The 24,744-nt window shown below is 47.9% G+C and overlaps 2 protein-coding genes across 3 annotated transcripts in view; one reads left to right on the top strand and one right to left on the bottom strand.

The window, feature by feature from the left end:
- Positions 1-7,693: 7,693 nt before the first annotated feature.
- Positions 7,694-11,253, top strand: SOD1 (superoxide dismutase 1). The gene is made up of 5 exons (XM_027699762.1): positions 7,694-7,817; positions 8,226-8,319; positions 8,724-8,793; positions 10,322-10,436; positions 10,762-11,253. The coding sequence occupies exons 1-5, from the start codon at positions 7,743-7,745 to the stop codon at positions 10,870-10,872; spliced, it is 465 nt and encodes a 154-aa protein (XP_027555563.1). The 5' UTR covers positions 7,694-7,742; the 3' UTR covers positions 10,873-11,253.
- A 795-nt stretch (positions 11,254-12,048) lies between these two features.
- The window catches only part of SCAF4 (SR-related CTD associated factor 4), a 29,672-nt gene continuing 16,976 nt past the window's right edge, over positions 12,049-24,744 (bottom strand). The window contains exons 12-19 of one of the 2 annotated variants that reach the window (XM_027699761.1): positions 23,137-23,237; positions 22,016-22,129; positions 21,214-21,370; positions 20,827-20,981; positions 19,067-19,229; positions 18,880-18,960; positions 18,609-18,794; positions 12,049-14,272 (exon numbers count right to left, since the gene is read on the bottom strand). In XM_027699761.1, the coding sequence (XP_027555562.1) occupies positions 13,431-14,272; positions 18,609-18,794; positions 18,880-18,960; positions 19,067-19,229; positions 20,827-20,981; positions 21,214-21,370; positions 22,016-22,129; positions 23,137-23,237 (1,799 nt within the window). In that variant the 3' untranslated portion in view covers positions 12,049-13,430. The remainder of the gene's footprint in view (positions 14,273-18,608; positions 18,795-18,879; positions 18,961-19,066; positions 19,230-20,826; positions 20,982-21,213; positions 21,371-22,015; positions 22,130-23,136; positions 23,238-24,744) is intronic. The other variant, XM_027699760.1, reaches the window with a different exon arrangement.

The following is a 24,744-nucleotide window of genomic DNA, read 5'->3' as shown; positions in this document are numbered from 1 at the left end:
CAGAACACGGGCCTGAGCTGAAAACTCCCCTTGCTAAACACCAAACAGCAGCAAACCTTGTTTTCAGGGAACGTCACGGGATTAAAACACCTTCCTGTGAAGATCCTGAGTTTGTGAATGACTGAGCTGCACAAAACAATAGTTGTTTCTGACAGGGGCACGCAGGAGTAGCTCAGTCAGAAAAAAACCAGCCTGGCAGTTCTCAATGAACAGAGTGAAACTTGCTGCAAGGGCGGTAATTCCGTGATTGAAAACACAGCATTCGTCATGGAAGAATCCGTATGGATGAGGAAGGCTCAAAAGCCAAGCTCTGTCTGCACTCCAGACGTTCCCCCTCCGTTTGTAAAACTAATTATGTGTAAACAGAGCATTTTTCTCTTTGCAATGCACGGTGTGATATTTCTCCTCCACACAAAAGAATGCTCTCACTCCTGAGCAGTGCACGCCTGTACCTGAGAGACAGGAACTGCAGGGGACATTCCAAGTGGGAAAATTGAAAAAGGGATTAAAAAAAAAACAAAACAAAAAAAAAATCAGGGAAACTGTTCTTTGAAAAATCGTTGTAGAATGTTACCAGCACACCCTTTCAAGGTGGTGCTGCTGATGTTTTATGTCCTGCCTGCAGCAGCAGGATTCCTCACCACCACAGTCCAAACTGGTCTGAACTGGGGAATTGTTCTATACTGGTGAACTTCATCCCTGATAGTTATTTTCCTGTCGGTTTTGCCTGTAGCTAAAGTAAGATGTTCACCACAACCGTTGCCTTCTTTTTTTTCTTCGAAAACAGGGGCAGCAATGTAATAATGAAGGTTTCTTTCTGGCTTTCAAGTAAAATTAACTCAGGCTGGTTTTCCAGACACTGAACTCCATACACAAAAAAATAAATATTTCTGCTTAGCAGGAATTTTAGCGAGGATGGTCTGCACTTCCCTAAGTGCAGGTATCCATTATAATCCCTTGGAGAAGCTCTCCCAGGCGTTTACATGCTTCAAAAACCACAAGAATGCCTTCCCAGGTTTTTTTCAGCGGGCATTTCTCTGTGAGGCTGCAGCGAGGCTACGAGTGGGATCACACCCTCGTGCCTCTAGGATTATGTAAAAGAGGAAATGCATTTGATGAATTATTGTCCACCTCAGCCTCTCTTTTGAAAAATGCTGTTATCTGTGTTCGCTGCCGCTGCGAGGGAAGTGATCTGTGAAATCAGAGTTCTTTGGATAATGGCACGGGCTGAGCTTTCCCAGGGATATGATTGCTCCTGTCAGAGGGACACACAGGAGGCAGGCAGGAGCCTGGGCTTCCAGTCCCTGTTTGTTGTCAGGTTATTATTATAAAGCCTTTCTCTCAATGTCATTGCTAATTTCATAGAATCCCAGAATGGTTTGGGGGGGGAAGGGACCTTAAAACTCATCTCATCCCACCCCCTGCCACAGGCAGGGACACCTTCCACTAGCCCAGGTTGCTCCAAGCCCCATCCAACCTGGCCTGGGACACTTCCAAGGATGGGGCAGCCACAGATGCTCTGGCCCCCCACTCCCCCTGCAATTCCCCTGCCATGGCAGGAGGGTGGAACGAGATGAGCTTTAAGGTCCCAAACCATTTCATGATTCTATGATTGCAGCATCAGGAAACTCACCAAGCATCTCTGTGCCATTCCCTTTAAAATCCTTTTTCCCCAGACATGTGAACACAACAGACTGGTTCCATGTTCATGGATGGGGCTTTTTCCCCCACAAACATGCCTTTGTTTCCCCCACAAACATCCCCCACAAAAATGCCCTTGTTGTTGTCACAGTCTATGCAAGGTGCCATGCAAAGATCCACTCCGTGTCCCCAGAGGAACCAGAGCAACCATTTGTACCAACTTGAAGGTTTTCAGATCTTTTTTCAGTCTAGTTGTTTTCAACCCTTGCAGGACAAATTCTCTCTTCCACAAAACTATCAGCCATCCTGTGGGAGAAGGAAGGAGGGTTTTTTTCCTTTCCACAGTTGATATTTTGTCACACTGCCCAAGGTTCATCAAGATACCCAAATTACAAGCCTTATTGAAAAAAGACAGAATTATTTTTGTGGGGCTGATAAACCTACATCATTTCTTCCCTTTGCTTCCTCAAACCCCTCACTCACAAAGGTATCTTACTGTTCCTTTTTTTTTTTTTTTTGTTGCTATTTCAAATTTTCTGGCATTTTTGTAAAAGAAGAGAAGCCCCGTGGAAGGAAGAATCTGTCAAACCTGGACCACTAATGCCACCCAGTGGCACACACTGGGCACTTGCCAGCGCTAAGAAACTCTGAATTAACTTCAACAAGCTAACTCTAAACTCTCCCCCCACACTGTTTACAGCCATTCACACGGAGGTTTTCTGCACCCATCTCACCAAAGTAAGAGACCACGCACGTTGTGGTTGTGTAGCTTGTGTTAAGCACTGTTTTTTTCCTTTCCTGCTTCTGTTTTCTTTAGAAAGCATCTCCTACAACTCAGTCTCTGTGAAGTATTACCCAAAAATGTTTAGGGGGGACCTTCTCGCCCTCTGCAACTCCCTGACAGGAGGGGGGAGCCGGGGGGGGTCGGGCTCTGCTCCCAGGGAACAAGGGACAGGACAAGGGGAAACAGCCTCAAGTTGTGCCAGGGAAGGCTCAGGTTGGACATCAGGAGGAATTTCTTGCTGGAAAGGGTGGTCAGGCACTGGCAGGGGCTGCCCAGGGAGGTTTGGAGTCCCCATCCCTGGAGGTGTCCCAGGAAGGCCTGGCTGTGGCACTCAGTGCTCTGGGCTGGGGGACAAGGTGGGCATTGGGCACAGGGGGGACTCCATGGGCTGGGAGGGCTTTTCCAACCTCAGTGATTCTGGGATTCTGAGATCCTGAGTTTGTATCTGCCCTTTCTCAGTGATACCATCAGCTCTCCTACCCTTTCCCAGGGAGCACTGCAGCCAAGAGCCCTGGGTGCAAGGTCCGCAGGCTCCCCCCGCCGTGCCCTTCGTCCCTTTGGCAGGGCTGGAGACGTCCCCTGGCCTAGGGAAAAAAATTCCAAACAGATGCAGAGCAGTCACATAAATATTAATGACAAGGCACTGTGGAAATTGTATGAAAACACGTGGCTGATGCATTTTCCAGCTGCATTCCCCCTTATTAGTTGCCAGCCCCCCGAAGCCTCGGTTTTCCTGACAGCTGTGCAAACCCACCCTGGTGCTTGTGAAGGAACTCCCCGAGCATCCAGTGCTCCCAGGGAGGAAACCATGTGAAAACTCCCAATAAAACCTCATTTCTGTTACTCTGGAGAAGTGCCTACTTATATTCCTTTAGCCCTCCATGATTTGCCACTGCAGGAACGGGATAGTTTACCCTGCTGTATCATTTATTTTCTGATCTCTCTCTGTAATTTTGTACTTTGCATCTCTGGGATTACCCAAGACAGCTGAGTTAAGCAAAGAAAAAAATAAATCCAAAGCATATCCAAATGAAACCCCGTGGAAGTTGTCTCTGGTACTTGCTTATGTAGCCTGGGATTTGCAAAGTTTTTAGTTTAGTTACCACTAGGAGGACTTCTACAAATAAAAACGTAGCAAAAAATCCAAAGCAAGGTTTTGTTTTTCACCACTGTGAATGAAATCCTTATTCAGTTGTTATACATAACATAGATAAAGTATGAAAAGCCACAGGCTTTCTTCGGACTTCACTGATTTTTATCCTAGTTGATATTTTAAATATGTTCTCCTAATATATATTAGGAAATATATACTTAGATGCACTGTTTTGTTTGCATTCCTTTAGGTGCCTTTCAGTGGCCAAAATAACATCCCTGAGAGCATAAACATTTTGAGAGTCTCCCACTTACTAAAAAAAACCAAAAAAATCTTTCAGATGAGCTTTCTGGACAATGTTCTGTCCTTGACCAGTTTCAGAGGCATTTTCACCCTCTATTAACAGCTCAAAAGCCATTTAAAACTTCAGCTGGGTTTGACTGCACTCATCCCTCTGTGCCACAGCAGCAGCTCCCATAAAGCCCTCAGCAGATTGTTGTCCCTGCAAACACCAGAACCCCCAGAATCCACATTTCCATCCATCCTGGCTGTCCTGCTGCTCACTGGTAGCTGCTTTGTCCTCCAAGTTTCAGCCTGTCAGGCTGTTTGTTTCCGTGGGGAAACACGCCCAGACTTTGGTACTGCTTGAAATACCTAAATTCCAGCCCTTGGCGAATGTGAACGAGGAAAAAAAAACCCAACCCACCAACCGAAATTAAACAAAATTAAAATTAAAAGCAGTGGGCAGACCTTGAGCAGCCCCAGTGCCCCGGCGGGCTGTGCCGAGGTGCAGCTCACGCCCCGCGCTGGGTACAAAGTTCTTAATCAACATTTACACAACCTTTCCTCTGAGCCTCGTGTTTCAAGCTGGTGGAGCAGTGGAGGGTGAGGGACTCGCAGCACAAAGATTAGCTCGGTTGAGCTGTTAAAAGTGAATGTTGCTTCTAATCTTGCAAAGGCTTTCCAGCTGACACTCCTTTAATTACAGGGAGCCTTCGGTTATCAGCAGCACTACCCTTCGTTTCAGCAGCAGGGAGCCACCAGCGCAGAGTCCTAATGAAAAAAACAATCATTTCCACAGCACTTTTCATCTTCAGAACGCCACACAAACATAAACTCGGGGAATTACCTCTCCCAGCATCCCTGGGAGGTGGGGGAGTGTCCTTACCCACCTGCAATCCCAGGGGAACACGTTAATGACACACAGTGTCCTTGCTCAGGACAGCACAAAGCCTTGGGGTCTGGTTTTTTATTTGGTGGTCTTCGAGTGCCTCTGGGGATGCCCAGGGGTCTGGCAGGCAGGGGACAGCAGGTCCCTGACACCTCCTGCAGCAGCAAAAGGCCAGAGGAGACAGCCTGGAGTGTCCCAGACTGTGCCAGGCACGGGTGTGTTGGCAGCTGAGTCCGGTGACAAAGCATCAGACAGCGGGAAATTCCAGCTTCTAGAAAGCGGGATCCTAAAGGAAGAAAAACAAACAATCCGCCCCCCAAAGCCTCTCCCAGACCACTCAAAACACGGGCTTGTAACGCACACGTGGTGCGAGCTGAACAAACACGTGTGCGCCGCCTCCCTCGCCCTCGGGGGGCTCCCTAATCCAGGCACTCTTCTCCCAAATCCAGGCACTCCAGCTTTCCACAGAGCAGCTCCAGGCGGCAGCTGGATCAGCGCACTGGGAAGGGACTGCACATCACCTCAGTGAGGGGTTACTCCGGCAATCCCGAGCTAACTCAGCTCAGCTCTCAGCTTAACCCTTATTTTTCCCGAGGAGCCACCACAAGCAGGAATTACCACGTACTTGCACCAGGGGTGTGGTTGCCAAGGGAGCCAGAACCCTCAAAATTCCCTCTTAATTTTTTCATCCGTGTAAATTTTGCTCAGAAGTTGCTGCTGCAGGGGCTCTGTGCTTGATCCAGGCCACGTTTTGGGGGGTTTTTTGTTACTTTTGCACATTTTGCTGGGAAGTTTATTAGCCTCTGTCTACATAGCTTAGGCTGCTGTTCACCTGCATCACACAGGAGTTATTTCATCTGCCCTTTAAGCTGGCAAGTTAGGAAACAATCAGGATGCACTTCCTCTTCTTTCCTCCCTGAATTGACTCCAAGTAACAAAATAATCACGTCACCATTTGACCTGACAGGGTCCAGTGATGATTTTTGTGCTGTCAGACACCCCATTGAGCTGCTTTGGGGGTGGGTTTTCTCACCTGCTGGCAAGATATAAGAAAATCAATGAGTTAAAAGGAAGTTTGTGGGAGAAAACAGAACAAAAACCTTTCCCTGGCTCCTTGGAAATAACACATTTGTGTTCCTGTTGTACTGGTGAAAGAAAAGAATCCCAGGGGACGCTCTCAGGGTGTGACCTGTGTGAGGTTCCTGGTCTCTCCAGCTGGGTGCCCCTCAGCTGAGTTCTGCCCAACTTGGGCAGCCCAGGGCACCTTCACAGGCCCCCTGACACCGATGATTAACACAATCATTAAAATCATTACTTTGATTGTTGCACTTATGAAGGAACCTGACACATCTGGCTCTTATCCACCCGTGTGCCCTACATTCATGTCCGGGCATGATGAACAAGGGCACATCTTGAAATTATTCCAGGAAGGAAGGAACTAACCTGCCTGATAAAAACACAGGCAGTTTTGGGGATGGGACTGGAAGGAAGAGAAAGGCCACTTGTGAGAGGGCCCTGACAAAGTGAGGGAGTGATAAGGGAAGCCAAGGGTGACTGGAAGTAAAATGAGACACTGCTACTTAAAAGAAGTTTACAAAATATTTAAATCAAACCAGAACCACCTGGAGGGCATTGAAATCTCTCCTCCTGATGGAACAAGTGCTGCATGTTGTGCCACGAGCACAGACCTGTTTGCTCACAGAGTATCTTCTCTCCAGGCACATCAGGATTAAAACTCCAAGGAGTTTAGCCCACAGTGCCAAGGTGCCTCTTAGGTAGGGAGCTGCCTGGTTCTCCTGCTCTTCCCCAGCATCTTTCCAGGGTTAAACTACAAATCCACACCTGTCTCTCAGACAAACGATCCCCATGTATTTATGTGGAGTTTTCTCAAGAAAACAAATCTCTGCTTCCTTACTGTCACCTGGGCCATGACTCAGGTGTTTTGTGTGAGTCTGAGGTGTGAAACAACCCTTGCTCATCCTCCCCTGACCTTAACAAGGCCCCGAAGGTGTGGCTTAAAAATCACCTGGGCTTTAAGTCATTTATACCTCGGTCATATACAGAAATTAATTATTAATAATTAATTAATTATAAAAGCACCGTGGGCAGGAGGGGAGGAGTGGGTTCTGCCCTGCTCAGGTGAGACCCCCCTGCAGAGCTGCCTCCAGCCCTGGGGAACAGCACAGCAAGGACATGGAGCTGCTGGAGAGAGTCCAGAGGAGACACCAAGAGGATCAGAGGGATGGAGCAGCTCTGCTGGGAGGAAAGGCTGGGAGAGCTGGGATTGTTCAGCCTGGAGAAGAGTTTTGGAGTGACCTGATTGTGGCCTTCCAGGGACTGAAGGGGCTACAAGAAAGATGGAGAGAGATTATTTCCAAGGGCCTTGAGTGACAGGACAAGAGGGAATGGCTTCACACTGCCAGAGGGCAGGGTCAGATGGGATATTGGGAAGAAACTCTTGGCTTTGAGGGTGGTGAGGCCCTGGCACAGGTTGCCCAGAAAAGCTGTGGCTCCCCCATCCCTGGGAGTGTCCAAGGCCAAGGTTGGAGAAACCCGGGATAGTGGAAGGTGTTCCTGCCCATGGCAGGGGTTAGAAGTGGATGGGCTTTAAGGTCCCTTCCCACCCAAACCATTCCAGGATTACCTGAAGCCCCACATGCTCTCCAATCTTCTGCGCTTCTGATTTAAGTTGAAAACACCCCCTGGGCAGGCCGGCTGTTCTGAGACACGGAGCTGCTCGGGGGCAACTTCACAACCGTATTCATTTCAGTTTGGGACGAGAGCTCCGCATCCCACCCAGCTCGGCCCCGTCCCTCCCGGTCCCGATCCTGGTGCCAGTGCCACACCTTCCCCCTCTCGCCAACAGGGGGCGCCGCCACCCCCCGCGCGCGCCGCCGCGAGCCCCCCACGTTCCCCCGCCGCGATTGGCCGGGCCGCGCGAGGCGCGCGGCGCGATTGGCCGCCCCGCCGCCGGCCCGGCCTATATAAGGGGAGCGCGGGGGGGGCGTGTCCGCAGTCCGCGGGCGCTGCGGGCGGGGGCTGAGCGGACCAAAATGGCGGCGACGCGGGCCGTGTGCGTGATGCGCGGAGAGGGGCCCGTGCAGGGCGTCATCCACTTCGAGCAGCAGGTGAGGGGCGGCGCGGGCACCGAGCCTCCCCCCGGGAGGCTGAGACACTGCCCGCGGCTCCATTCATCCCCCCGGGGGCCGGCCGGAGCTGCGGTTCCAAATGGCCGCGGCCCTTTGGAGCTGCGCCGTCACCTCTGGGAGGCGGGGGAGCGGCTGCGGGGTCATCTGCTCTTCCCGGTGAAAGCACGGGATCGTTCTGGAAGGCACGGCCAGATAACGGGCCCCGCTTGTGTTCGGTGATAAATAACGGGAAGGCTGCATCAGAGATGGATAAATAAATTCAGACGCTCTGTGCAAGGCGGTGCTGGGCTGGTGGAGGAGCCTGCAGGGCTTCCTGTCACCTTGGCTTGACACAGAGCCGTGTAATGCTAAAGTCCGTGTGGTGATGATAAATCCTTTCCTTTCAAGGGCGATGGACCGGTGAAAGTTACTGGAAAAATCACTGGATTGGCCGATGGGGAGCACGGCTTCCACGTCCATGAATTCGGGGACAACACGAACGGTAAGGTGCCCATCCACGGCTGGAGTGTGGGTGCTCAGCTTCAAAGAGCTTCCTGCAGTGTTGCAGCAGGACTTGGGTCTGGCGGCTGCAAATCTGTGTTAGGAAACGTGTGGCGTTTCCCAAGGAAGTGCTCCCTGTGTAATACTCTGAACGTGTTGAGGCTGGTGGTCAAGGTCTGCCATCCCAAGCAGGGTTGGATACCCCGGTGTTGAGAAATAAGAAAGCTCCCGGGTGAGCCCAGGGAGCTCTGGAACGAGCAGCTGTACTTAATTGGACTTCTGAGTCTGCAATGGGTGATTTACTCCCAGAGGATTAGCGGGACATGCAACAGGAGAGCAGCTGCTTCCTGATGGGTCCGTGGGAGCAGCAGGTTTGCCCTGACGGATCCCTGTGCTGTGTTCCAGGGTGCACCAGTGCCGGCCCTCACTTCAACCCGGAGCGCAAACAGCACGGGGCCCCGAGCGACGCCGAGAGGTGAGTGCAGGGCTGGGACAGGCCGTGGGAGAGCCCAGGGACGCCCTGGTAATCCTGCAGGATGTGTGAGGTCACGTCACCGGGGCTGTGCTCACTGTGCAGCAGTTTGTTTGACACGTGGGCTCCCTGAGTGTGGGGTAAAATGTCATCTTCGGGACGTGCCACTGGTTTTTGTCGTGGCTTGGGAGGAGGGGACAGCGAGGGCCTGTGCTCCTGCTGGGTATCTCTGTGCTTCAGTGGGATGGGAGACCTTGTTCCTCCCCTGGGAGCAGTTCCAGCAGTCCAGTTCCCCTTGGGAGCCCTTGGACACCTGAGGAGCTGGTGTGGCTGGGGCAGCACAGGAGCTGCAGAGGAGCAGAGCTGGGAGCAGGTTTAAACCTAAAGCCTGGCCTTGCACAGGGGGAGGGTCTGGGATAGCATTAGAAGCAGCTTGGCATCGGGACCAGCCCTGGAATGCTCAGGGTTGTGTCCATGAGTGCTCCCTGTGTGGCCGATGAATCCCACCTGGGCGATGGATCGCTGCCGGCCAGGCGGAGCTGGGAGCTGGATGTGGGCCAGCTCCTGCATGACACAGCATGAAATGGTGTGTCAGGGCCTGGCAGCCGCTGCTCGGGGCTAAAGGTTGGGACTGCACGGACCTTGAGGCTTTGGCAGGCTTGGTTTTGGCAAATCCTGCTCCTGCTGTGCCCTGCCTGCTCCCAGCAGGGCAACTGTGGGCAGCAGGATCCCTTAGGAGAGTGCAAGGACTTTTATCAGTTTCCAGTTGAAACAATTGGACTGAAGCTTCCTGGAAGCTTAAATCAAGCAAATTCCTAAAGGGAAAGCTGCCCTTGACCTGATTTGATAGGACTTGGTTAAAAATGTGGAGTTTGTGCTGTGTAAGAAGCTGGTGCTCAGCACTTGCCTGGCTGAGCTGTGTGGAATGTTTCAGGAATGTGTTGGTATTCCAGGTTCTGAGTCTAGCAGAACATGATCAGCTGTATTTTGAGTGAGTGTTTTGTTTGGGGCGGGTGTGCAGGACATAACAGCATCCTGGAATGCCCAGAAGTCCCGTGAAAACTCCCCTGCTCGAGGCACAGATCTCTAGGAAGCCCAGGCAGAGATGTAGCTGTGATAGAAGCTGTGTGGGAGAGCAGGATGCCAAGTGATGGGGCAATGCCAAACTGGAATCATCATCCCTACTTCTGCCTGGAACTGAGCACCTCCTGTGTCCCCTTTGACCTGTTTCCTGACAAACTGCTCTTCCTAATCCTGTTTAAACCTAAAGCCTGTGGAATAGCTGATCTGTGATGGGCATTAAGAGCTCTTAGGAACAGTGGCAGTGTTCCACCAAACCTGGTCTGTGCAGGATAGGTTAATCTGTGGAATTTGAGAGCCTGTGGGCAGAGGGTGATGCCACTGGCATGGAGGGGGGGGATTCTGGACACGTGTGGCCTGAGTGTAGTAACAACATCAAGTCCCAGCCTTCCCTTGGAAGAGCTTTCAATCCCAGCCCCTTTCCTGAGTCTGTGTGTGTGTTCTTGTGCAGGCACGTGGGAGACCTGGGCAATGTGACTGCAAAGGGAGGAGTGGCCGAGGTGGAGATCCAGGATTCCGTCATTTCCCTCAGTGGCCCTCACTGCATCATCGGCCGCACCATGGTGGTGAGTGCGGGGGGACTGGTGCTGCTCTGGGGGTTAATGAGATCCCAGTTTCCTGCTGGCCTTTCAGGGATGTCCCTCTCCCTTTAACTTTGCCCCTTCCAGCTGGGGGTGACTGAAGGAACTGGTCTGTGGAGGGAATTGGCACAAATGCTGTCACTGAAAGGTGTGGAAACGGGCACCTGAGGACACTGGAAGGAAAGTCCAGTTGGGAGTTTTTATCAGGGATACGGGTTTGACATTGTGCAGTTAGTGTGTGGTGTGAGACCCTGCTGGGAGCAGTGGATTGTGGGGATTGGGATCTGCAGTAACACAAATTCTCTTTTAGGTCCACGAGAAGCGGGATGACCTGGGCAGAGGGGGGGACAACGAGAGCAAGCTGACGGGGAACGCGGGGCCCCGCCTGGCCTGTGGGGTGATTGGGATCGCCAAGAGCTAAGTGTGGCACCTGCAGTGCTGCTCCATTGCTGCTCTTGCCCTTCCTCGTGCCAGCCCAAGATTTGTCACTAATCTCCTGCTCCTCTGCATCCCAAGCAGCGCTTAAACCGCTGAGACTGACGGCGTTTTGTATGATGTACGTGGCAATTAAAGTGTCCCTCATGGAACAGCTCTGTGGTCTCTGCTCACACACCTGCACCATTCCCTGTCGCATCCCTCACTGGAGCAAATCCCTGCTGTGTGCCAGGGAGGAGGGGGGCAGCATTCACATCCCAGACCCTGGCAAAGAGCAGCAGCCCTGGGGGTGTCAGAGCTGCCTCCTGGTGAAGGTGCAGCATTTGTAGATCTCCAGCCTGTGTAATAAATGTTCTGGGCAGATACACCTGGGTCTGGCTGTCTGTAAACAGGGAACACCCCCAAACCTGCACCTGCTGGGAAAAGAAAGGGGGCCTGGGCTCCAGCAGGTGGGTGGTTACAGTGCATCCAGCAAGTTGCTTCCAGGTGGAATCCCAGGACCAGCCAGGAGTAACCACTGTGTGCCAGTGCCAGCTTCCATCACGTTTCTGGGTGTCCCTCTGAAACACTTCAGAGTCTCTCTTAACAGAGGAAATGAATCATTTTAATGAGGACTTGTATCAGTGTGCCTTTATCTTGTACATAAGGATGTTGATGGAAGTAGCAGGTTGCAGTTCTAGATAACCCCATTCCACTGAGGAATGTTACAAAAGGAACGTGGGAGTAGAGCGGGAATACTGTAAAAATACTTTAAACTTACATTCCCTGCTGGTGCCAGACAATTGTGTGAGTCTTCACCTGCCTGTGCCTCTTCCAGAGGGTCACTGTGAGGTTATTCCACAGGCACTGCTGCAGAAGGCAGTAAGGAATTGCTCCACAGGTTTCCTAGGCTCTGCTTTCAGCTCCCTACTGAGGGAAAGGGAGAGAAGGTGAGGTGGGGTTTGTGTGAACAGAGCAGCCTCTGTCCCTTTCATTCTTGTCTCCAGCTCTTCAATGCAGTGAGACAAACCCTCCCTCCTTACAGAGCTGAGGCAGCTTTTTCCAAGGCTCAGACCTCAGTGTCTGGTGTTCTCTGGACACAGGAACATCCCACAGGCCCGGCAGGAAACAACCAGTGAGGACACGAGTTTTAACACATGGAAGTTGAGTTCACTGCAATGTGTAAACAGGTTCTTTCTCTCTTTATTCTGCTATTGCAAGAACATAAAAATAGATGTCCTCTCCCCCGTCCAGAGCTCCACACTGGCTCTCCCATCCCTCCCTCCCCCAGAGACAATTCCACAGGGCAGCTGAGAAAAAGGACTAAGGAAGCAGCTGCCCTTTCCTTGGGGAAAAACTCAGCTTTAAAGGTAAAACACACCTATAGAAAGGAAAAAAAATCCATTAAATATGCACAGGATTCAAACACGTTTCCTATGGTGCTTCTGGAGGGGCAGGACTTCCCAAACTGTCTGTGCCCAAGGGATCAGCCACTGGGAAACTGCCCTCGTCCAATGTGACACAACCATGGAAGTGCTATGGAGAGGAGGTGGCAGAACTCCAGGAACACCAGGAAACACCCAGCCCAGAGGCACAGCACCAGGGGGGGCACAACCTACCTCTGGCAGGGTAAGGAAGGGCCGGTGTTCCCACCGGAGCGGCCCCGATCCCAGAGGAAGCGGCAGAATCCTTGTCCCAGCTCCACTTCAAGAACCAGGTTGGCAATTTACAGCAGGTTGTGGTGCCTCTGAGGTCTCACTTTCCAGCAGCATCAGTGGCTGACAGGTAGAGAAGCCCAGCACACACCTTGGAACAGCAGAGCAGATGTGCCTGAAGGTGTCACTTCTTAAAAAAAGGCAAATCAAGGGCAGCAGGAACCACAGAACCAATTGAGAGGGAGGAAATAAAAAATAAAGCAAAGAATGGACTGCATTGCAAACAAACACTAAACAGTTAACTCTGCAATTAACATCTCAAAACTAACTTTTACCCAGGGTGGTCAAGTATCTCATTAAAATGCAGCAATCTAAAACTCCAGAGGACTGTTACAAATAAAAACTCGCTTCTGTGAATCGCTACACAAACAGGTGGATTTTCCTTTCACAAACAGAACCAAACCAGTCTAATTTAGACTCCAGTACAGCATTAACAGTTCCAACTTTAGGCTGTTGAATACTCCTTTTCCACTTCAGTGCAGCGTAGGAAGAATAGCACACGTTAAAAGTTTGTTACGAAAATAGAGTTTATTAAAAACACATCCCTATTGTTTTTGAGGAGCTTTCACCGTTACCTTTTTCTTAAATTAAAAACAAAATAGAAAGCACTTCTACTTCTGATTCGTAAACTTTTTAAAGTCAAAACTTTAAAAAAGTTACAGCAAAAACGGGTAATATTTAATCATCTCTTCAGTATTTATGTTATGCTGTGGCTATTTTTAAATAGGAGGGGAAGCAATCAAATTGCTGGCGGGGCCCCTGCGCTGGGCAGGGCCGGGGGCGGCAGCGGATTTACAGCACTGTACAACTAAAGCTCGACACTCCGACCCGGGCTCGGCAGGGCCCGGGCTCAGCGCGGAGCCTCCGCCACGGAGCCCGTGTCCTTGTCCGCCTGTTCCAGGGATGAGGTAGCCTCGGGTGCCGACTCTTCCGCAGGTTTCGCACCCGCAGGTTCGGACTCTCCCGCCGCGAGTTCTGAAACAATGTCTGCGTCGGCCGCTTTGCCGCCGTGGGACTCGTGGTTTTTGTCGCCCTCCGCCCTGTCTGTCACCTCCGGCTTTTCCTTGCCGCGGCCTTCTTCCTTGTCTCTGCGCGACTCCCGGTCTCTGGAATCCCTCTCCCTGTCTCGGTGGCCGCTGGAGCGCCTGTTCCTGTCCTCCGAGTCCCTGTGCCTGTCGCGCTCGGGGCTGCGCCGGCCCCAGTCGCGCCGCTCGCGGTTCCCCAGGCGCTCGTGCTCCCGGTCGTCCCCGCGGTTCCCGTAGCGCTCACGCTCGTTTTCTACCCGGTTCCCAAACGACCTCCTTCCGAACCTCTCCTGGTCTCTGTTGGGGGTGAACGTCTGCCTGTCGTTCCTGAACTGGCGCCCGTCCCTGTTCTCCTCGGGTCCGCCCGGGCCCCCGCTGCCCGGGACCCCCCCGGGCCTCACAAAGTGCCCCGGTGGAGGGAAGGGGGTTTTCATTCCGTGGGGGGGAGGCATCCCGAAGCCCCCCGGCCCCGGTGGGGGCCCCCTGTGCATCATGTGGGGGGGCATGTGGCGCGGCGGCATCAGCGGGAAGCGCGGCAGCGGCGGGGGCGGCATTCCCGGCGGCCGCTGGAGCGGGATCAGCCCGGGTCGGGCGCCCAGGAGCCCGGTGGATGGAGTCTGGAGCCCGACCACGGGGGCTGGAGGGGGCGGTGCCACGCCCTGGGTGCCTGCAAGGAACACACAAGGGACAGTCAGAGCCTGGCAGCAGGGAACACAAGGCACTTCCATAGCTCCAAACCCACTCTGCGGTTATCCCAGGAAAAGAGCGCACGAGAACTTGGACTGGACCTTCCTGCACTGCCCAGGTGCAAACACACCTCTGTGTGCTGCTGAAGGGAAGATGTGGCAGTGGCAGGAACTCATCCCTGATCCCAAAGGCTTCCTCTGCCCTGCTGCAGGTCAGAGCTCCCCCTCAGCCCCAGCTCAGCCTTTCACCTCCTCCGACTGCAGCCAGAGCCCCTCCCTGGTACAAAATATATATATTATAATATATAAAAGGAAATGCAACAGGTAATTTCTAGATTTGTTTTTTCAAAATACAGTCCTTCATCCTTTACAGGACATATCCAACACCAACTGTTTTCTACTTTAATTCCTGGACTCTTTTGTTTTTAGCACGTTCTTTGCAAGAGGAAAAAAAATTACCCTCTCCAAACACATTGTTGGAGAAATCTCAGCCCAAAGCTCACTGACACCAACAGGAGGAGCCAGAATGGAGGAGGGAGGAATTCTGAGCTCCACCTGAGGCCTTCCCAGGGTGGACAGGAGCCTCCTTGAGGCTGAGCCAGGAACACACTGTCCCATGAGCCCTCACACTGCACCTTCCTGCTCCGGGTGCTCCTGCCCTGCAAACACGGTCCCTGCCTGGGGCGTGTGGTGTTCCTGTACCAATCTGTTGGGACTGTAATGTTTTCACATATATGAATAAAAATGAAAGTTAAAAACAGATGTTACGCCAACTTTTGTAGCTCCTGCCCTGGTAGAACCAGAATGTGGAATAGTTGGGGAAAGTAATGCTGGAATTAGAGACCTGGCGGTGCCAGCAGTGAAAACTGCACTTTCCCCCCTTCCTTTTTAACTCTAAAATGCAGAGCCCTCCCTCCTCCCATCACTGAGCTGAAACTCCTCCCATGACAGAACTGTAGATCTGACAAGCCAAGACACAGGGCTAATGATGTCTCCCAGGAATTCTGAGGTTTGGGGTTGTTCTTGTTGAAAAAAACCCATCTTTTAATCTGCCACAGAAGATTAAAAATAAGGCAGAACAGAATAACTGAGAACTACTGAGCTGAAGAGGACAAGCCTATGCTTCTGCTTAGAATCAGCAGAGCAGACATGGGCTACAACAGCATGAACATGAGGCATGAGAGAAAAGTTTCACATTTAATAAGTACAAGTAATTTAATTTCTCCGCAAACTGCAGCACTGAAGCAGCAAAGTGGTACCTGGGACTCCCCCTCTTTCACTCTGAACACTCTTTGAATATCAGCCCCCTTCAATGTCGAGGCTAAAACAGCTGCAGAAGCATGACCAGAGTTTCCTCACCAATGAAAAACTTGCAGAGCTGTCCAGAAACACACCCTTGTTTACTGAAAACGCTCAGGAAAATTCATGGTACAGATGCACGTGGTGCCAGGTCTGGGAAGATTTAAAGCCCTTTGTTGTGTCATGCAGAGAAAGGCAGTAAATAACATTGGTTTCCCACACTGGGTAAGAACTCCCTGAGCCCTGAGAGAGACCCTGAAGTGATTTATTGACCAGCTTCTTGTAGACAAGAAACCTCCTCCCTTTTACCTGCTCTTCTGTGTTGTTTTGGATGTGTAAAACCACACACTGCCTTCACAACTCACATTATTTATAACTGTCACTGGTTACAGGCCCTCAGACCTTGCACTGTGTTTGCTCAGGAGGGGCAGGACTGAGGTAGGAAAACCCATCCCAAAGAGGAGGGTGGTTGCAGAGTCAGAGCTGAAATAACTCACCATCAATCCCAACACTTTGTAACAGCCACACTCAGAGGGGCTCAGAGAATGTTGTTATCTGTTTTATGATTTAATGCAGATTACAAAACTCACTTGAGAACAAGCCAGCAAGGGAGCAAAGACTTAATGACTGAGCTTGCACTACCAGGAAATGAATGCCAAGTTCAGTGGGAACTCCAGGATAACTAAGCTTTGATTACATGTCATTATCCTGGTGGGAATTTGGGTAAAAAGACCCTACAAACTGCAACAGAGGTTGTATTTCGCCTGGAACACAGAATCTGAATATTCCAAACACTGCATCTGCAGTTTGTTACTGGCCTGAGTTAAAACATTTGCTCAGCACTAAGAACATGTTGCCCACTCCAAAAGGATTTAAAAGCTGTTGTTTCCTGCAACAGGCACCTGTAAAAGGAGCCTAAAAATACCTGCTCTGCAGGTCGTTGAAAATTCCCTGAGTGCTCACTCCCTGAGCCATCACAGCCTGGAGTGTGTTGTTCTGATTACAACAGGGAGGTGGAACAGCAGCGAGTGTGATCGAGGACAAACTAAATTACAACAATCTGAGGGTATTTTTTAGAAAAAGGCACAAAAAATCCAGACCCAATGTCCACAAGGGATCACTCCCCTGAAGCACAACCATGTCCTTGCTGGAAGTGATGAAGGAATTACATTGGAGGCACCAAGGAAATCAGTGGAGATGAGACAGAACTTATAAGAGAAACTGCATGAAATGTTAATCCATTTAGAATTACTTTGTAACATGTCTTCCATATAAAAACTGAACAGAGAGAAGCTTCATTCTGGAGTTACAGAAGTTATTAAAGAGCTCCCATGTGTTGTACAGGTTACAGAAGGTGATCCCAAGCAAGAAGTTTATATCTCTGACAGTCTCTTCCCAGCCACCTCCATCCCTTGAGCTTGGCCTGCTGCAGGTCATCCATGCAGAGCTACATTCAATGCAGGAGTGAATCAAAGTGCTTTTAAGGAGAGTTTAATTTGTGCCAACTTACTGAGTGGTTTGAAAAAGCCAAGATAGCTGATATTAATCTTTTATCTTAAATCACATCACATTATAATGTTTCTTCTGGTTTCCTTGTATCTTTTATCAGACTGTGAGCAGTCCCCACAATTCCAGAACTTCAGGATGGAAGGGTTTTATGTAACCCCTTGATTATAAATAACTTCTTGAAATAAGACACTCAGCAACATCCAATGCTACTGCTTAAGCAAACACACAGATCTCAGCCACTACACTCCAGGGCTGCTCTGTGAGCTCAGAAAACCTGAGCCTGAACCTTGAGAGAAATCACTCTGATCACGTGGACTTTACCTGCCTCAACTACTCAGAGAACAAGTTCTTAAAAAAAAAAAACAAAGGCAAGTTCTTGACTTCCAGATTTCTCAAATTCAGCCTCCTGGGATTTGTAAGAATAAAAAGCAGCTGCTGCCCAAGGAACTGATGTGGGTGTCTAATTTAATTCAATCTTCAGGTTGTAAAACCCTTTTGTTACATGTGCAGCACTACAGCAAAGGGCAGAGGAACTTCATACATTCCACAAGCTTGGAATAAGAAGTTCAGGTTCTGCTGTACAAGACACAAGTCCCATAAAACTCCAAAATTCTGGTAGTGCTGTGCTGCCATCACAAAAAGTGCAATTCACCATGAAGGTGTGACTTTCTGTGTACACTGTAAAGTTCTGGGCAGAAACCCACTGACACAAAATTAACTTTTTCATTCATTTGTTAAGCTGTCATTTAGAGGTCTGAAATCCCATAAATGGAATAATCTCACTAAAATGCAGTCTCCTGAGGCAATTCTTGACACTGGCCCATCAAAGGCCATCCTAAAGTAAACATTTAGCAGAGCTCTGTACTATTAAACAGTTCACACTCCCTTTCAAAATCTGACCAGGTTTGTACCATATTGGGAAAAGTAATTTATGCAACATACCCAAGTTACCTTGGTTTTGTAGTCAAAATACCATTTGGCAATTTTTAAATAATATATTCCTACAAAGGTTTCCAAACCTGTAATACTGCAGGGCTGAGTAAAAGCTTTTGGTTTTCTGTTTTATTAAAACAATTTATTCCATATATAAAAATTATGTGCCACATCCTCACAGATTTCAAAAAATACACTAAAAATAGTTAATAAGTTAATTTTATACATGTAATTGTTGAGTCATGTGGTTCATGTGTCCTGGATGTGTTGTTTAAAGTTCATTTTCTATCCTATATAAACCTCCACTTGCTAAAAGGAGACAGCATTTTAATTTGTAACTTAAACATTACAGCTTTGTTTCTTCAGAAAATATCTTCAATAATAAATGAAACTTCTTCTTCTGTACAAAATTAAGCCTCTAAAAGTGATTTCAAAGCCAACAGAAGGGCAGAAGTTTCAACAAGTTGAGAAAAACATGCTTCCTTTCCCCTGGACTGTAAGTCAGCAGCTAAATCAAAGTGGTATTTTAAATTCAGGGAACAATGAAGTGCAGAACTTACACAAGAGAGCACTTACCAAGGAGTGGGACAGTCTGGGTGACGGGAGCAGGGACATTAGTAGGTGCTACAGGAGGTGGAACAGTCCCATAGATTTTGGAACTATCGGTGGTTTCAGCATTCCCTCTGCCTCCAGAAACTACTGGGATGGGATTTCCTACAGACGACTCCTTTGTAGTGTCCTCACTCCCACCCGTTGCTGTAGCTGAGGAACAAGGCATGGACACATTAACCACCAGCAGCAATTCCTGCTGCACCACCCCTGCCTCCCCCAGGGCTCCAACACTCACAGTTTGGGATGTTCACTGCCGGAGTGTGCGGCACAGACACCGGAGGGGTTATAGGCGGTGGCGGCCCAGGAGGAAGGAAGCCTACAAAATACAGATCCCCTCTGAGTGCCCCTCTGGCACAACACCCCAGTGCAGCTGGGTCTGTGCTCCAGCAGAGCACAGGGTGAATGAACCACCCCCCACGTACCTGGGGGTAAATGCAGAGGGTTGAATCCAGGCCGTAAGAACGGGGGCGGCGGCGGGGGCGGCACCCCGGGAGCAAATCCAGGAGGGGGGATTCCTAAAGGGGCTGTGAAAGCAGGTGGTTGGAGGGCACCAACCACAGGAGGCCCCGAGGGATGTGGTGGAACCTAAGGAAAAAGGAAGGGGAAAAACGTGTTACCCCAAGACTGATCGGGTGATTCCTTGTCCCACTGCACAACAGGAACATTTAAACAGCCTAAAATTGCTCTGCAGCAAGTGAGGCTTGTGTAAGAGACCTAATTAGCACTCAGAGAACTCCTACCACTCACAAGATCAACACCAATCTTGTTTGCCTTTATAATTAGAGAAAAATTCTTCTCTGTGGTAAATGTAATGGTAAAGTATGTTGGTGGCTCACCTCCACACACCCTTCACACAGTGGCTGGGATTCATTTCCATCCAGGAGGATCCAATGCAATGCACATGACTTTGGAGCAACTAAAAACCTTTGCCTGGTTCCTTCTCACTACCTGAGTTTAGACACTATAATATAGTGATTTTTTCCTTTTTTTCCTCTTTAATTCTGATTTCTATCAGGCTCTGAATTTAAATTAGCTCTGATTTAAATTAAGTTGGTCCTTAGTCTCATATTTATGAGCTTATTACACAAACTACACTAAATATGTGGGAATCAAAAGGAAAAAATCCAATCAAAAACATGCTCTGCACTTAGAATGGATTTAATAAAGCAAAGAAGAGCTGTGTGCCCAAGTGACCCCCTCCATGACCAGCAACATTTCAGAACACCAAGACCCCTCATAACTTTTTATTTCTAGAGGAAAGAAGGAAGAGTTTTTGCTGTTTTACTCTCAGGACTGAAAGAACCTGCTCCAGGTTCCTCAGCCCAGGCACACTAAACCTGTGCTATTACAGTTTGAGAATCAAAATGATGATATCAGAAATAGCAAATCTGGGGAGGGATGCAGCAAACTGGGATGAACATGGAAAAATAACTAGAGGGAGAGTTGTTTACTCAGGAGGAGACTGGAATGGAGAAAGGGAGGAGAAAGCACAAGGGAAGGGAAGGTCAGGAAGTGAGAAAAGAATCAGTCGTGGGAATCCTGCAGCAGAAGCTCGTTCTTGACACTTCCTTTTTCAGCATGGATTTAAGGAAAATAAGCAAAATCACTGCTATTTAATACAGTTAATGGCTACTAAACTTTCTGAAATTATAAGTTTGACTTACTGTTCATTTACTAAATAATACTTTATAGCACATCAAGAATCGTGTGTCAAAACAACCCATAATTCAACATAGTATGTTCTCAAATTCCATAACTGGCTAAATTATACATGTCTTCAAATCATTTGAGTTCTTGATCTTCTGTGAGTGCCTGCCACATTGTAGTTCATAAATCACACTTTCTCAAGATGCAAGACAGTTTTATTCATACTCCCTCCCATCTGGGAGAAGGGATACTGCTATTTTAACAGCAACAAGAAACTACTGATATTAAAGTAACAGTGTATCTATCAATAGAAAAGCTTTTTCTTAGGGGAAAATTATTAGGAAAACAAACAAAAAAAAGCCAATCACCAAACTGAAGATGCAATTCAGCCCATCAATAAAAAAAAAACCTCTACTGCAGTAATTTCTCTGTGACTGAGAGAAAAGAGTTACCATTCATGGCATTTCCTCCCTGAATTATTATTTAAAGTAAGTTTTTGTTTCTTTATCCCAAGTAAATGAGGAACAACTCTCACCTGTGGAGGAGGTACTGTTATTGGTGCAGGCATGGGGACAGGGATAGGGACAGGTAAAGCTTTGGGTATAGGTGACACTGGTTCATTGTGTGCAGCTTCTGCTCCTCCGTTCTGAGCTACTTCATTTTCAGCCTTCTTGGGGATTCCCTTCCACTCTGTACAACACAAAATCCCAACAGACAAGGATCAGCTCAGAGGGGGCAGAGAGGTGAAACACGTTTGCTGATGTTTAAAAAAGGACCTCATTGAAAATACTCAGATAAGAAGCATTTATACGTATTTCTGACAATAATAAAAAGAAATAATTAAAAAAATTGGACAGAATGACCCAACCCTGAAATAAAGCTTCAGTAACTGCACACCACTGAACATGCAGCACTGCTGTACCTGGACTGAGAGTTTCATTGTCCAGCATTCCCCCTTCACAGAAGCTTTCAAGATCTTCAGGTTTGACTTTGTCCCACGGTATGTAAGTCACACCTAATTCCACATCCCAATACTGCTTGTAGTCTGGCTTTATTCCTTTATTCAGAGCCCATGCAATCTTGGAGGGGGGGAAAAATACATGTCAGTCAGGCAAATGTTTCCATTTTAATGCATTTCATATTTCCTTCTCACAAAACAGCATTACCTAAATAGTAACTAAAACAGTTACAACCCTCTGAAGTAAGTTGTTTTTTCCTAAAGCAGACTTAGTTCTTTTTCCTTGGCTTGAATTTTGCTCACTATTTGTAAAAATGTATAAAGCCAGTTTCTTCCCATGTTCCCCAGCCACTAAAATTAATTCCAGTTCCCTTGGAGGACTCTAATATGATGTTCTACAGAAGGAAGAACTTCACTAATTTAATGCATCCTTCCTTATTCATTAGTATCTTTGTAGGATTATCATATGTAATGAAACTCTTATGAGACAAATATCCAACAGTGAGAAAACACAGTTCCAGTCCCCTGCAATGGCTAAAAGGGCACCATTTTTATTGGTTAAATAGATAATTATTGGCAATCTTTTGAGGAAACTGATACAAGCTCCACTAACCCCCTTACAGGAAGAATAATTCTTAAGAAGTGGACCTCCCCATAAATTCACAGAACACATAAGAGTCTCAAATACCCAAAAGCCCACCACAGATGAGAAAGGAGGACAGTAATTCCAGCAGCTTTAGAAATCCTGACATTTTCCAAGCAGTACCTTGATGGATTTCTGGTTGACTTTGAAGTTCCCTCGGCTCAGTTTCTGGAGGGCTCTGTTGGCATCTTGTCTGTGCACCATGACAATGTAGGCACATCCTCTGGGGGGGATCATCTGGTTGGGGTTTAAGGAACAAAATTGGTTTTGCAAATGAAAAAGCAATGAACAGCACACAAGTGTTCAGTTACAGCAAGCTGGGACATCAGAGGGTGTTCCAAAAGGGGCTATGGAAGTATGGAAGGGAATGTAATTTAAGAGGCCACTATCTTCAGGAAGTACACATTTCTAATAAACTAAAACTTCCACAACTTCTGATGTGAAAAGCTTTAAACTCTAAAATATGGCTGACTCTTGTAATATTTAATTTTTTCAAACTGCTAAACACGTAAATGCTGTGGTCTGGCAATTAATTACCTCGTTGGAAGACACACCAATACCCCCCTTCATTCCATATACCATGAGCTGGCAGCTGCACCTCCACACTCAGGTCTATCTGCAGCTTTGGAATAATTTTTATTATTTATAATGAATTTGAGAAAAATCTCCTACGTTGTTTTACAAAATTTGGAATAGGAAGAAAATTGCAGTCGCTTCTTTTTGTTTGTTTCAATGAAATTTTAAACAGCTATTTGATATATATCAATATATAAATACATACATATATAAATGTATGTATGTATATATGTATGTATTTATATATTGATATATATCAAATATCCTTAAATACAGCTAAACAAAACAACAGTTCTGTGTTTATGGCTAAAATAACACCAGCTGAGGGTCCACATTTCTGTACTCAAACAAAATGAAGCAGATGAACCCAGCAGCACAGGATGTAATTCTGCAGGCATCAAGCTCTTCCTCATTCTCCAGAGAAGGCAGGATTTTTATGAAAATGGGATAATCTTGTGTTTTATTTGCATTTTTAAATTGCAAGAACCCAAAACAACTCTGTTCTTTGTCTACAACTCAGCCAAACTAATTGAGCCTACACATTAAAAAAGCACAACATGCAGAAAATGAGAGCTCAATTCTTTGGAATTTATAAAAATAAAGCTGTCTTAGAGCAGCCTGGAAACACTTTTTGTAACCAAGCTCCCACTGCAGCATTTATTACTCACATTGATCGACTCAATGGGGCCAAACTCTTCCAAAAGACTTCCAACATCCTGCTGAGTTGTTCTCTTGTCGAGCTGTCCTACCCAAAGTGTGGTACTACAAACTGCAACAAAGAGTTAACTCAGGTTGGGAGAGCCATTATTGACACAAGCTCCTCTTACAGGACAGAGTAAGCAGCACATTGATCTCACTTCATGCTGAATTCAGGGTAATAAACCAGCAACTGAGCTCAAAGTATCACACTGGCTGCAGTTTAGCACAGCAACATTTAATCCTCAGCCATGTTTTGCCCACTAAGTGATACAAAACTGCAAACTGTGACAGCACCAAGTGACAATCTGGGAGAGGTGCTGGCAGAGGCACATCTCACACCACTGCCAGGGAGCTTTCAGTGAACAGCTGCCAAGGCCCTGCAGTCCTTTTACACTCCTGGAATTGTCACTCACCAGGTTTTGGCTTGTTAAAACTCTTCAAGTTTGTGTGTCTCTTACATAAGAGAATGCTTTCATTTTACTTGCTGACCCCGGAGAAGATTCCACATTCCAAAGGAATATTCAGAAGACAACTACTATGTTTGGTCTATAAACATAGGCAAAGCCAGGATTACTTCAGATTATTTCAGCCTGTGTTTTCCAGGTCAAAGCCCCCTTCCAGGTCTGAGAGACACACAACACTGAATAATTAGAAAAATTGTAATAATTTACAACTAACTCAACTTGTTATTTAATCTGCTTTAGCTTGCAGGTCTCAAAGGAAGGAAAAATAAAAACATGGGGCTTCAACTTTTTCTTCTCATTTACAGCCAAAGTATTTCCAACTTGGAGATATTCCAAAAATGCCAAACTGTCTACTATGAGTAAAGGAAGTGCAGGGATGTGAATTTAAGTCCTACCAGTCCTTTAAATGTGAATTTAAGTCACAGTGCAGTTTACTTTCTTTCTGTCTGGATGAATCTTGGAGACCCAAGGAAGAGGAACACAACAATTTAAAGAATATTGCTCAAAAAAGTGGTAGTGCTGGTATTTGCAAAGTTGCATCCACAATGAAAGTGATGCCTTAAGCCCCCTAATGTTTTTTTTATTTTTCTAATTTTGTAAGCCTTAGAAGTTTTATAGGTAATAGAAGTAGATTTTAGAAACAAAACCCCTTTCTCCCTCCTCCCCTAGCACCCCTTAGTTTACACATTCCTTAATCCTCTCACCCCATTCCATACCCCCCATGTCAACCCTATTCCCATATCCAGTAGAAAATGTTTAGTCTCTTAGTCAAGGCAAGGCCTGTCTTGTTTGGGGAACACTTGTATCTTGGCCTAAACCGCAGGACAGAGTCAAAGAACTGGGTGACTCTGCTCTCTGTACCCCGAAGATGATGAAGGATGATGAAGAGGGGGTCCCAAAAAGCCTCCCGACCCAATTCCAGGAGGTGGGCCAGGGGGTGGACCAGGCCAAAAGTTATAGGGTGGACACACTTGGGATTGGCCAGATATTGTTATAAATGTAACATCCCGGGCACAGCCCGGGGCGCGCGTCGTTTACCATCTCTTGCCTTGGCACAATTAAACCCTTTCTTATCTCACCCCAACTAAGGGCTCCTGGATTTTTTTCTAAGCG

This window comes from Neopelma chrysocephalum, unplaced genomic scaffold (assembly GCF_003984885.1).
Source record: "Neopelma chrysocephalum unplaced genomic scaffold, ASM398488v2 Primary Assembly neopelma1_141, whole genome shotgun sequence".
Lineage (NCBI taxonomy): Eukaryota > Metazoa > Chordata > Aves > Passeriformes > Pipridae > Neopelma > Neopelma chrysocephalum.
Note: the sequence above shows the minus strand (reverse complement) of the source record. Positions and strands in the feature narration are given on the sequence as shown.